The following is a 12,712-nucleotide window of genomic DNA, read 5'->3' as shown; positions in this document are numbered from 1 at the left end:
AGACTGGCGCGTCCACTCCGCCCTTGATGGTTGTGATTAATGACGTCTCTAGGTATACAAGGTATTTTATTGCTTAATTATCTGATGGCTTCAATGCTAAAGCTAATCTTCTTGAGCTTAAGGGTGATTACTCTGTCGTGAGCATGTCATTTCTCGGACTTAAAGAATATCAACGTATCAATAATCAAAATCCTCACATATAACCCTCTTTCCACGAAGCCAATCCGTCACACTCTTTCTTAATCTAGGGCTGCCACAAAGATACCACTCCTCTGTTCCATCGAGAACTAAGTCTTTAACATCCAGCCGTCGATGCTCTATCCGGGCGTTAGACTTGGCCACTGATTCTAGCATGCCTTTATCCGCTTCCCCAAGCATGGCTTCCACTCCCTGTAAGCCCGTGAGGAAGAGAACCGTGGAGTTCGGGAGCTCGGGGAATTGCTCAAAAGTGTCGTGTACAATACCAATGTCCCGTACAGCTACCGACCAGTACAGATGGATTCGAGAAATATCGATGGTATGTAGCAGTGCAATTATCGGTGTGATGCCTATTCCGCCTGCAATGCAAGGGAGGATTCTATTCGCAGCGCCAGAGCTTTCAAACCGAAAACTTCCATCAAAACCACGCAGTGAAACTTCCATTCCACTTCGCTCGTTAGCTCTGAATAGGTGGTTTGTGACTCTACCCTTCTTCCGCATTGTGATTTCAAACTCGTCTTGCGATAGATTACGGCCTGGGTGTGACGAGACTGTAAAAGTGCGGATATAATCATCATTGATGCTCGTTGGGTCATCGTCCTGCATATGGCTGTACCCCATATCCAGTTCATCCTTAAAAGAAAGAGTAGCATACTGCCCTGGATCCCACTTCCCTACAATTGAAGGATTCATTATTTGGAAGCGGAACCGGTAGATGGTTGGTGTGATCACTTCCTTTTTTATTAACCTTGCTGGGACTTCTTTTTCTTCTGGTATTTGTGTACCAGGCGTGACTCTCTCGATGGGAAGATATCGCATGGATGGGTTGTAGGGAGAAGGATCTCCGGATATTCCACGAAATGGGAGCCCATTTTTAACGTATCTTGCGGCTGTTAATTTGATTTTAACGACGAGATTTGATCGAGGCAAGAGGGTAGCGGCATCTTTGCCAACGAAAATTTCCGTGTCTCCAGTCGCATAAAGTACGTTTCCAGTTTCGAAATCCGGGAAGACAAAGCCGGCACACGGTGTAGTCTGAAGGTTCCCGAGAGACTGATATAGTCGATTTCCCGAGTACTCTGGGTATACAAGGACAGCTCCACTTGGTTCGTTTGACAAAATTCGGACAAAACCGCGGGGCCCACCCCTGATGTTAGTGTCCATAGATTCTTGACGATGGGTTGTTGATAGAAATAGAGTATCTGCCCGATTAAGTAGATCGATTGCACCCTGAGGCAGCTGGGGCGAGTTAGATATCAATGTAGGCTCTGGCTGAGCTGGAACAATGTGTTTCTTGTTTATATATTTGGGGCAATTGCCTTTTTCCGTGTCAGCAACTGATACAGTCTATCCCACTGCCTACGATACGCACCTAGACTGGCGGTGACCTTGAAGACAAGCTGAGCCATCCCAGTATGTTCGGATTTGCTTCGATCTGAATCACCCTTACTCACACAGGCCGCAATCATTCGTCCCATCAGCTTCACTCGTCTCCTATTCTCGAGATCAATAGGCAAAGCGGCCATTAACCTCCCAGAATCCTCGAACTTGACTATTTCCCCATCATTTTTACCATCAACCAACGCTTCTAGGACCGGATTGTATTTGAAATCAACGGTATTTCTGGCGGCGATGATCGACGGCGCAATCTCGCCGGCAAAGCCAGGATCACCACCTAACACAGTCGTCCATGGGCGGCCTTCTTTATCGAGTGTTCCTATTGCCATCAAGGGCGATGTTTGCACAAAATAACCACCACCAGGTCTGAGGTTGAGAACCGTGGGGTTGTCTTCGTATGGCACACGCATCAACTTGTGCATCTTCTCTTCGCCCTCGTGCCATGATGCGCTCTCTGCAAGCAGAAAAGCTGCCATGGCAAAATAGTGCAAGTAAAAGAAAGGTGCCTTGGATGTTTTAAGAGGATGTTTTGAGAAAGAATATATGGGCGGTATGCTACGAGCAATCGTGGGTTTTGACTTAAATGGGAGCCAAACCGTTGATTTAGTTATGCGTCTGAAACTGTTCCAACTTTGCAAACTTGGATAACGATATTCTAAGGTCCCTAGGGGTATCAGAAATGTTGACAAATGTCAATGGGTTTCTCTCCAACCAACACGACCATTCCAAGAGTAAACTCGCAGCGTAACTGCTTGGGTCTCGGCCATTTGGAAACTTTGAAACTTAGGATTTGTCATCAGATTTCAACGACTTGTCCACACCCCGAGGCACCTGGTTCCGCCTCGAGATCCTTGAATCCATTGCGCACGGAGTACTCCATACACTATATAACTAGAGTAAAAGCATTATTAATGTAGATTAAAAATAAACGTCTTCATATTTTCTTTTGCATTGCTAGAGTTACACAAGCGGCCGTCACACATAAATGGACACATCCACGCACAGATGGCTTTCCAAGACTATCGTGACTCCGACCTTGATTATACAGTTTCTCGAGTTTAGAAACGTCTTTCGACTCTGCTTTTGTTCCTGATGCCGGCTGTCGGCATTTGGCCGAGAACAGCCTGGAGAGGCCGAACCAATAGGATGAGGCCATCGAGTTAAATCCTGACCAATCGGAGGCTTTAGCTCATCGGATGAGCTAAACTATAATAGGATTAGCTTCCGCGTTTGTCTCAAGGTTTCGGATCGGAGAGCGGAACCACAGCATTGCCAAGCGGGGCGGACTAATTAAGATGCGCACCAACCGTCATGGCGAGTCCAGCGGGAGATTTGGGGCCGAAGTACGATAACGAAAGACATTCGGGGTGTGACGAAACTCTTTGCCGGGTTGCAATGCTAACGGCTAGTTTCACGCTGATGGCGTCTTTGGACTTCTTCCTTTTGGTAGATCTGATAAGTCTCCGGCTTGGAGAACGTTCAGAGTTCCTGAATCCTATCAATCTTCGAACCAAACCTACCTACCTAACCACATAGAGTGCTTGGTTGATTAAGATGCCGTTGTTAGATTATTCGCCGCTGCATGAGACGCAGCGCATCTTCGACTTGCTCTGCGGGTTGAAAGATGAACTCTGCTTACCATCAGACACTGAAGCAATCGCTAAAGATGTAGTGTTTACCTCAGAGAAGGACACTGTCTACTTCCCCATTCCGCTCAAAGAAACCGAAACTTCATCCGCACTCAAGGGAATTGAAGCTCTCGTCGCCGCCTCATTGGCGAACTTGAAGTATGGAACCCGTGCTCGCAAAATCGATATCAACTTGGAGCACGCGACGTGCTTCCTCTTCCAAGCATACGTTTCCACCATCGATGGCCTCGGAAAGTACGATGAGGGGGTGAGGGCAAAGCTAAAGGGCATGTAAGCTAAGCTGCTTCCCACTTGTTTCCAGCTAACAACGTTATGCGCGAATAGACACCGACTTGCTTGAGGCGCAGTCTAACCCGTACCGCCGGATGTCGGCGAACCTTTATGCGACGAAAACTCCCGGCGCATACTATCACATCCACGGTTCGTTGGAAGCGACGAAGACGCTGGGAATGATCGGATTGCCGCCATATAGACCGGATTTGAAGACAATAGACGATATAGCACAAGAAATCGAGTCTCATGTGCAGCAGTTTACCATCGAGGAGCTGGAACAAAAGAACAAGGAACTCGGACAGGCCGGAGTTATTGCATTAAAACACGAGGACTTCATCGCAACACCACATGTAGGTTCCGATAAACCGCAACCCTTTCTTCGATAGAGCGACTGACATATTTTTCAAAAGGGCAAAGCCAATGTTGGCCGGCCACCGTGGTCGTTGAAAAATTTAGAGAGTACTACTCCACCGGTTCCTCTTCCCACAGACCCTGCTGGCACGAAACCTCGTGTTTTACAGGGTATCAAGGTCATAGAACTCTGCCGTGTCATTGCTGGCCCGGTCATGGGAAGAATTCTTGCAGAATACGGAGCTGAAGTGCTGAAAGTCACGGGTCCCAATCTTCCGGATGTCCCATTTTTCCAAATTGACGTAAACATGGGAAAGCGCACCACAGACATTGACCTCAAGAGCGAGGAAGGGCGGGCAAAGTTTGAAGAGTTGCTGGCTGACGCGGATATTATTCTGGATGGTTACCGACCCGGGACTTTTGAGAAGTTGGGCTATGGGCCAGAAGCTCTTTCACGACTCGCTGTCAAGCGAGGGAAGGGTTACGTATACGTGAACGAGAACTGTTTTGGATACGACGGAGAATGGGCTTATAGACCGGGATGGCAGCAGATTGCGGATTGCGTAAGTGCCCCAGAGACATCCAGAGGTTTCTAGGCTGCGTTCACTAACGACCCCGTAGGTAAGTGGTGTAGCTTGGGCACAGGGTAAATTTATGGGATTGAATGAGCCCGTTGTTCCGCCGTTTCCCATCTCCGATTATGGTACCGGAGCCATGGGGGCGATTGCTGCATTGACTGGGCTTTACCATCGTGCGACAAAAGGAGGCTCATGGCATGGCCGTGCCTCGCTGATGCAATATGATCTGCTCCTATTCAGCGTTGGCCAATACGACGAGAAAATCCAGGACGAGTTGCGATCCCGGCAAGAGGAGAGTTTCTTTGCCCTGCGCCACCAACACAGCGTCGACCAAATCTCTGGCACAGTTATGAAGACTATGCAAAAGCAGCATCCACACCTGTTTACGCAGCATCGCGAGACCTGGCGCTCGCATGGCTTTAACGCCGACGTGTCAGTCATTACTCCCGTGGCGAAGATTGAGGGCGTTGAGGTCAGTTTCCAAAGGGCCAGTGCACCCAACGGCACGTACGCGCCCGCGTGGGAGTTTCATAAGAATGAGGATGTCAAACTGAGCGATAGCTGATGCTGGAGATATTGAACATGATACTGGAACATTTCAAACGTGATATGTCACTTTTCTTGCTCGCATCTGAGATAGACCCGAAAGTACTCCCATAGATGGTTAATATACACTTGCATTTCTAGCGACCTGGAGTGTTATTTCCTGTAAAGCAAAATGTGAATCTCGCCGCGTGACTGCCAACACTCCCGTGGCACTGTGTTAGGGGCCCGCCTTTGTGTGTGTTTGATGTTTCGGTCTGAGTTGCGTCCCCGGTAAACGCCAGTGCCACTAGCGCTAACTGGCGTGTTTTGCCCTGTGGGGGAATCTGTGCGTCGCAGCCAATGGAACAACGCGGATCTGCAATCCTGTGTGTTCTTCCTCGACGCCATTCCTGCGCCCTTCCAGCAAACGAGAGCCCTGACTGCGATGAATCCGTGATTGTCGACGTCCTCTGAAAATGCTATCGACCTCCAGGCATAGAACTAGGGTCGCATGCTTGTCATGTCGGCGGAAGAAGCTCAAGGTACATAATCCCCGCTTTCGTCCCAACCTTTCGCGACTCGGCCGCTCCGTATACTCTTTGCTGATCTGGTACTCTTGGGGATAGTGCAATGGGCTCCAACCGTGCGCGACGTGTTCCGCAAAGTCATTACCATGTCTGTACGCGAGCGTGTCGTCTGAGCCTCGACGGCACACGCTGAATGAACAACGACCGCTACCGCCTTTTTCACTGGGTGCCTCAGGCGTGGGAACCGCTGCCGCAAACCATTACGCCTCCCGAACTCTTTCCGGCTATCCCGCAATCACACCAAGGCCATATGGGGAGGCCCAAGGTGCGCCTATCCAGGCAAACAGCAGCCTTTTCTATAGTGCGCCGCTCCAAGACCCTAATGAGGAGGAACACCTGAGCGAAGCATCTCGGATGCTCCAGGATGGAAGAGGAAGACTGCGTACGTTCTGTCAATCGCCCTGAGCGCCCCGAAAATGCCTTTGTTTTCCCGGGTATAGCTTGACGACTGCCAGGTTGTTGATTATGGAGCTTTGCTAAAACGAAGTCTGTTGTAGTCTACCTTGGTGACTCGGCGTCTCTATCGTATCTTGACACGATCCGAAGGCTTGTTGAGAAGACAGTCGGAGTGTCAGATTTCACCAGTGATCCTCACAAGCATAGCCTCCTTGAGCTCCCGATATCCACAGGGTTGAAACCGACGCATGTCCTTCCCGATAGAGAAGCGGCCGAATTTCTTCTTGATTCATTCTTCTCCAACGTGAGATTGGCTCTACTGCTTCTGTGGCATTTGATGACGCATTTCCTAACAAGCCCTTAGACGGTAGGGGTTATACAAGTCCTCGACAGAGACGCTTTCATAAATGAGGTTGCTACGATATATTCGAATCCTTTGTCCGTGGAGCAGTCCCGACTTTGCCTTTTAAACTTGGTGTTCGCAGTCGGATTGCAAATGTCCCAGAGCTCGGTAGCGCATAATTTTCGCGAGAGCCAGATCCTAAAAAGACTCGGGTCTGACCTCACGGAGCGAGCGAAAATATTTTACCTAAATGCCGCCCACCTCAATGACCCTGTTTCGGGATTTGAAGATGGAGACATCACTTCTATCCAAGCACTTTTGCTTATCACTCTATTTATGCTTACTATTGCGAAGCGAAATGCAGCATGGGCTTATTTCGGTATGTCTAGATACCCTTGCATATAACCCCGTTCCTCATTATCATTGGCTCGTTTGTCTAACTACATTTAAGGTATGGCGGTTCGATCTGCTTATGCACTTGGATTACATAGAAAAACTACTGCTACCGCATTTACACCCGCAGACCAACGCTTGCGGTTAGTTTTGACCAGTGGTTCCTTGAGAGTTAATGAATTTAAGTCGTTAATAATTGCCTCTTTTTTACTAGGAAAAACATTTGGAGAAGCATGTACATTTTGGACTGTTACCTGTCGGCATCTCTGGGAAGACCGAATGGTATTAGTAGTCGTGACGCAGCAGATTTGTTCACTGATGATGCGGACGATGACCAACATATGTCAGAATTGGAGGTCCTCGAAACCGCTGCACTGAGGGCGTCTGTGCGCGCAGCTCGCTTACTTGGAGAAATCCTCAGCTCTGTGTACGCCGAACGGAAAATATCGGTGAAGTTTGTCCAGAAATCTTCCAAACAGTTTCAAGAATGGAAAGACGTCTTGCCAACTTCTCTCCATTGGCGAAATATTTCCCTCCCAAATGAAGACCCGCGAGCAACTCTAGCCCAGCTACATGTTAACTTGTATTATTTCCATGGGGTAATTTTGCTTACAAGACCATTCCTTTTACAAAAGATCTTAAACCAAGCTAGGCTCCCAAGGGGTAATGGGGAGAATATGAGGTCACCTGAGGCCACAAAATCAGGACCCGGAAGCCCATCCGCGCAGACGGATTCATTCTCGGCGGCCTGTGTGCGAGCTTCGCTATATAGCATTGATATCGTCCAGTCCGCCATTCTCAAGCGGGCGCTTCCTCGTCGAGATCCTTTCGTCATGTGAGTACTCTCGCCATAAACTAGTTGCAAGCAATTGAACTGATCAACGCAACAGTTACTGGCTCTTCTCTGCGAGCTTGATAGTTTTCTCCAACGCATTCTGTAATGTTTACGGGGACACTGATAGCAATCGCGCTATGCAGACATCTCTGGACTTGCATCGCTATCTTGCGGAAACTGATCCATTGGCGCAACGGTACCTTCAAATCCTGACCTCGTTCCATGAGACCATTAGCGGCGACTCGGGCTCTCGAATAGCGCCTTCATCGTCGAGAAATACAAACCAGGCGTTGTTTGCCAACTTTTTTGGCGATAAGCCTCGATTGCAGGGGACTGATGCCGCCGGTTCGCACACCAGCTCCCACACCAGCCCGATGCAACCCATGGACGCCGTAAATCGACGCCCGTCAAGGGATGACCAGGCTTTGCAAGCTACCCCAGCGACTACTGAGACACAAGCTGGAAATGGTAATCGTGAACCAATTCATATGAGTCCCAATTTGACTATCGCGGAAATCTCTCCCCCGGATTACTCGTTGGACTTTGATAATTTCCTGAGCCTGGTCAGCCAGAGCGAGACGGCGTACCAACTAAACACCCAATGAATCATAAGATCGGATAATGGGCTTGGGTGCGAATCGTGCCACTTTATTTTGAGTCGGGTTATGTCACTGCCACCAGAACCCTCGACATTATCCCGGCTGGTAGGTATCCCTGGAATGACTGGCATTCGGCATTTCCATTTTGCCGCACGAGCCACCGGTGGACTTACCGGCTGGGAGTCGGACTATCATTTCCCACCAATGGATAACCATCCTCGGGTGTGTAGGCCCACATGTTCGGACCGACATGGTCGGTTCTTGGCGCGACCGAATATCAAAGGCAGTTCACACCACGCCTCCAGTCTGTTGTTATTTGCGACTGCTCTGCATTTCTAGCACCGTCCGAAACTTCGAGAAACAACAATAGACATCATGACCGACATTAGTGACTTCTTCAAAGCCTTTTTCGCGACCTCAGACGACGGTACAGCACATGAGAAGTATCCTACATTTTTCGCCGAAGATGCGAAATTGATCATGGGCGACAAAGTCGCCGTTGGACGTGCGGGTAAGAGCACCCTTTTTATGACGTAATTACCGTACATGGTTCAACTTTCATCCATCCTTCTCTATCCCTGATGAGCTTAGCATTGCGCCTCTACCGCTACGGATGTGTGATTGTTCAACCTGGTTACTGACCAATTCACAGATATTCTGACAGTTCGCCAAGGAATGTGGTCAGCAGTATGCTCGCGACACCATACCTACACATGCTTCACATCTCCAGAGAGTCCAAATACGGTCATGCTTGCAGGAAATGTGAAATATGGCATGAAAGATGGAAGCCAGAAAGAGACCGATTGGGTCGCGAAAGCAGTATTTGAAGGCGAGGGGAGTGATAGAAAACTTGGATTTTATCAGGTTTTCTTGGTAAGTACTGGTCATGATAGGATGTTGTCACGAAGTCTAACGGCTCTTTATAGAATGCAGGGAGAAAATGAACGTCGCCATGAAAGATTACGATCTTAAATGTGATATAGGTTATATTATCCTATTTACCTAATTTTTTGTGGCTTCCTGTCACCGGCTTGATAGCCCTCTTTAAAACTGCAATCTATGATAACTCGCTCAAAAATGCGCCAACCACCTTCTGGACTTCTTCCGGAGCTTCCAGTACATGCCAATGGCCAACACCACTCAACACATTCAAAGTCTTTATCTCACTCTTATATCCTTCCAAAATCTTCTCGCATCCGGAGAGCGGAGCGGATTTGTCCTCTTCGCCAGCCAAAAGCAGGACGGGAACTTTGATACTTGCGTAATCTGGGACTGGTGCCTCTGCAATGGTACGACACAGGGAATTGTATCCATCGGGATTTGTGCCGATGAGTAATTGTCGAATGAAAGCACGAACCAGTGCGCTGCAGCGCGTCCCCGTTGCAGCTTGTGGGATTGTAGTAGCCATAGCTTCCATGCCCTCTGGAAAGATAACAAAATTAGCGTGCTCTACAGTTTGTTTTGGTTGCTTGTTTATCTTTTTGAATTGTTCAAGTATATGCATTGAGATTGAACTTACGCTCTTCAACGATCTTTATTCTCTTTCCAAATACTTCTGCGGCAGCGGGATTCGGATTCACCGGCCCGATCAAGACGACGGCTTTGACTCTCCCGTTCACATCGGAAGCGGCGAGCTGGGATGCAACGATGCCGCCCATGCTGTGACCAAGCACCACCACATCCTTCTCAATTTGTAATGCATCCAAAAGGCTGGTTGCATCAGATGCTATGCTGGAAATGCTATTGCCGGCCTCGGCGTTGTAGATCGATGCTCCACTGCCATGGGTGTCAAGAGTGATGCAGCGATGGCCTAGGGATGAGATGTATGGGATGATAGGGAAGTAGAAGGAAGACGAAGATCCAAGACCATGGATGAAGAGAAGGGTGAGTGGGTTGGAGCTGCTGGTGGAGGTAGAGGACGGGGGGGTAAGGGTGTAGTAGAGGGACTTGGAGTTTATTGTTTTGAAAGGCATTCTGATAAAACTTGTTCTATGGAATGTCTTGCGCTACTAGATTGATGGATGCATCTAACGCGATACTGGGCGCTGAAGGGCGGCTTATGCGATAGTTTCTGGGGAACTCCCGCAGGCAAGCGGGAAATTCACGGAAAGCCGGAAACTCCATCGATGAGTTATTCCAACCTTCCCCCGAACTCCCGAAGTAACACTACGTTTACCCGGGGATAGAAACTGGCACGGAGCTGTCGGGTGACGAAATTGTTAGTTCTCGGGAATGGCGTCCCGGGCTCGCGGGACGCTCACCAGACCGAACCAATTGGAAGTTGAAACCCAGCCTGGCATCGGAAAGGCCCGACATAATCTCCGAACCAATCAGGGTGAATCTATTGCAATCGTTACCCGACTCGCGTGGCTGAGGTGGAAGTGGCGGGGCATGAGCAATTCTCAGCGCATTTGGAAGATCGAAGCCTCTTTGTTGTTACCCCGTGGGGAAAGAAGATGCTATGTAGGACAGCTCCGCTTTGACTGTAGACGTCCCCACTGCGCGCAGACAAAGACTAGTTAGCATTCTATTCTAGTCTATTGTTATATCAATAATTATGAAGTCCAATACTCCGTAGAGGAATGATGTTTCTTCTAAACTGATCTGTACACACACATATAACACAATCATCCCTTAGCTTATTTTCTCCAGCTCGGCGTTACGGCGTGTACTTGTAGCTGGGATGGTTATGTCCCAACGCAGCCTGCTCTTCCTCATTGAGCCCTTGTAACAAATAGTCGTAGTGACCCCTTGCCTTCAGCTTGTTCTGCCATCTGAGATATATTGTTGCAATAGTCATCAGAACACAGCACACCACTGCTGCCCCGAAGTTGATTGCATGGCCAGAAATATACCTGGGCGCATCCGGAAGCAGATATGTCCATGTGGCCACGATTCCTCCGAGATTTGCAATGCTGACCACATAAGCGGAACTCACAGCACGGACGTTGGAGCCAGCAGTGTTATCGACAGCCCAAGCCACAAGCATTGGTGCACAAGTGAATGATCCAGTGAGCGTAAGGAAGGTAGCAAAGTAGAGGATGGCCGGCTTGGTCGCCAGGATCAGTACCAGGAAGCCAGCGGCGGTGAAGGGCATGATTGTCAGAAGCCAGAGACCACGAGACTTTGTTCGATCAGAGATATACGCGATGGCGAGGCAGATAGCGGCAGACCACGCGAATGGGGGCACAGACATCAGCTGTGACTGGACAGGGCTGTATCCCATGCTGTTCAGAATGGATGGAAGGAAAATGGACAGTGAAGTCATGGTAAGGAATGTGCAGGTACAAGCAAATGCCATTATATTGACATTGATGTTGAACACAGCCATTTTAAAGTGTTTCGATGAAGTCTTTTGCGGAACATGAGATCTGCTCTCTTCGGCGATGCGCCATGCGGCGTAAGATCGCTCTTCCGGTGTAAGACCTGATGCTGTAGCCGGCGATTTCGGTAACATGGTGTATGATATCACGCTGAGAATGATGGAGAGCAGGCCCTCGAAGAAGAAAATATTCCTCCAACCATGGACCATTCCCCATTTAGGGACTTTATTAAGGCCAGTGGCCAGGAGCCCGCCGAATGCACCGCTGCAAACGTCAGCACGCGATGCCTTTCCGGGGTCATATGTAGAGGTGCTTACCTGAGAGGCGCAACGCTGGAGTAAAATCCTATCCTGGTTGCAAGCTCATGTCGGCGATAACTTTGCATAACATTAGCACCTACAGTTAAGGAATTTTGGGGGAAAAAAAAAAACTTACAATTGAGAGAGGGTGAAGCTGATTCCAGGCATGATCCCAGATTCAAGTGCCCCAAGGAATACTCTCCCGACGACAAGGCCTTCATACGATGTGATGAACGCCGTGCACATCGTAACTATACCGAACCCAAAGCTAAGAAAGGAGAGCCAAATCTTGGGTCCCAACCATTTGCACATCATATTTGCTGGTCTTCCAATTGCTTAGAGTCAATCCAGACGGGTTTCTAGGATTCGAGCTTACATCTCAAGAACGATGTAGCTACAGTAGAAGCCGGTCATTGCAATATTAAACCGGTATCCGCTAAGATCCAAGTCCTTAGCCATACCAAGGATTCGTGCATTGCCAGCATTCGCCCTGTATTGCTAGATCAGTATCTCAACCTGCTTTTAGAGGGACTTGGATATTTCACACCTATCAATAAAAGCGAGTAGGAATATTCCAGTGACAATAGGCAGGATCATCAGATCGAATTTCCTCCGAAGTTTTGCTTCAAGGGCTGGGTCGTCTCCATATGTTTCAACTTTATCCTCCTCAACACCTGAGGTGATGCTCGCCTTCGAAATCTTCTCCGACATTGTTAAAAATCAACACGTTCCTACCTCCAACTAGTGCAGCGCTTTTGATGCAGACAGGGAGTATCAGTTGCTGGCGCGTCGTTTCGAGCGCTTGTTCTCCATCCGGGCCCTTTTCTCCAGGGGAGTGATGGGGTCTCGTTTGTATATATGTGAATTTCCCCGCTGGATATCCACAACTCCTGCTTTAGTAGCTTTAACCCCGGATCTCGAAAAAGTTCGAACACTAATTGCCAACCTCTCTAAGCTCGGTCCCA

The 12,712-nt window shown here is 48.8% G+C and overlaps 6 protein-coding genes across 6 annotated transcripts; 3 read left to right on the top strand and 3 right to left on the bottom strand.

The window, feature by feature from the left end:
* Window positions 1–177: 177 nt before the first annotated feature.
* On the bottom strand, window positions 178–2,072 carry D8B26_001883 (uncharacterized protein; the record flags this gene model as incomplete). The annotated part of the gene is made up of 2 exons (XM_003065844.2): window positions 178–1,517; window positions 1,571–2,072. 2 exons carry the CDS (start codon window positions 2,070–2,072, stop codon window positions 178–180), a joined length of 1,842 nt encoding a protein of 613 aa, XP_003065890.2.
* Window positions 2,073–2,907: 835 nt separating this feature from the next.
* D8B26_001882 (uncharacterized protein) lies at window positions 2,908–5,012 on the top strand (the record flags this gene model as incomplete). The annotated part of the gene is made up of 5 exons (XM_066123657.1): window positions 2,908–3,042; window positions 3,133–3,492; window positions 3,593–3,868; window positions 3,929–4,432; window positions 4,491–5,012. 5 exons carry the CDS (start codon window positions 2,908–2,910, stop codon window positions 5,010–5,012), a joined length of 1,797 nt encoding a protein of 598 aa, XP_065979732.1.
* A 436-nt stretch (window positions 5,013–5,448) lies between these two features.
* On the top strand, window positions 5,449–8,131 carry D8B26_001881 (uncharacterized protein; the record flags this gene model as incomplete). Its single annotated transcript, XM_003065842.2, has 7 exons — window positions 5,449–5,514; window positions 5,599–5,941; window positions 6,057–6,259; window positions 6,320–6,677; window positions 6,750–6,834; window positions 6,906–7,526; window positions 7,582–8,131. 7 exons carry the CDS (start codon window positions 5,449–5,451, stop codon window positions 8,129–8,131), a joined length of 2,226 nt encoding a protein of 741 aa, XP_003065888.2.
* A 369-nt stretch (window positions 8,132–8,500) lies between these two features.
* On the top strand, window positions 8,501–9,069 carry D8B26_001880 (uncharacterized protein; the record flags this gene model as incomplete). Its single annotated transcript, XM_066123656.1, has 3 exons — window positions 8,501–8,636; window positions 8,778–8,998; window positions 9,052–9,069. 3 exons carry the CDS (start codon window positions 8,501–8,503, stop codon window positions 9,067–9,069), a joined length of 375 nt encoding a protein of 124 aa, XP_065979731.1.
* Window positions 9,070–9,102: 33 nt separating this feature from the next.
* Window positions 9,103–10,098, bottom strand: D8B26_001879 (uncharacterized protein; the record flags this gene model as incomplete). Its single annotated transcript, XM_003065841.2, has 2 exons — window positions 9,103–9,547; window positions 9,645–10,098. The coding sequence occupies 2 exons, from the start codon at window positions 10,096–10,098 to the stop codon at window positions 9,183–9,185; spliced, it is 819 nt and encodes a 272-aa protein (XP_003065887.1). The 3' UTR covers window positions 9,103–9,182.
* A 610-nt stretch (window positions 10,099–10,708) lies between these two features.
* D8B26_001878 (uncharacterized protein) lies at window positions 10,709–12,708 on the bottom strand. Its single transcript, XM_003065840.2, has 5 exons — window positions 12,295–12,708; window positions 12,124–12,237; window positions 11,884–12,072; window positions 11,766–11,825; window positions 10,709–11,712 (listed from the first exon to the last, which is right to left on the bottom strand). Exons 1-5 carry the CDS (start codon window positions 12,456–12,458, stop codon window positions 10,785–10,787), a joined length of 1,455 nt encoding a protein of 484 aa, XP_003065886.1. The 5' UTR covers window positions 12,459–12,708; the 3' UTR covers window positions 10,709–10,784.
* Between the last annotated feature and the right edge of the window lie 4 nt (window positions 12,709–12,712).

This window comes from Coccidioides posadasii, chromosome 1 (genome assembly GCF_018416015.2).
Source record: "Coccidioides posadasii str. Silveira chromosome 1, complete sequence".
In the NCBI taxonomy this organism is placed as follows: Eukaryota; Fungi; Ascomycota; class Eurotiomycetes; order Onygenales; family Onygenaceae; genus Coccidioides; species Coccidioides posadasii.
Note: the sequence above shows the minus strand (reverse complement) of the source record. Positions and strands in the feature narration are given on the sequence as shown.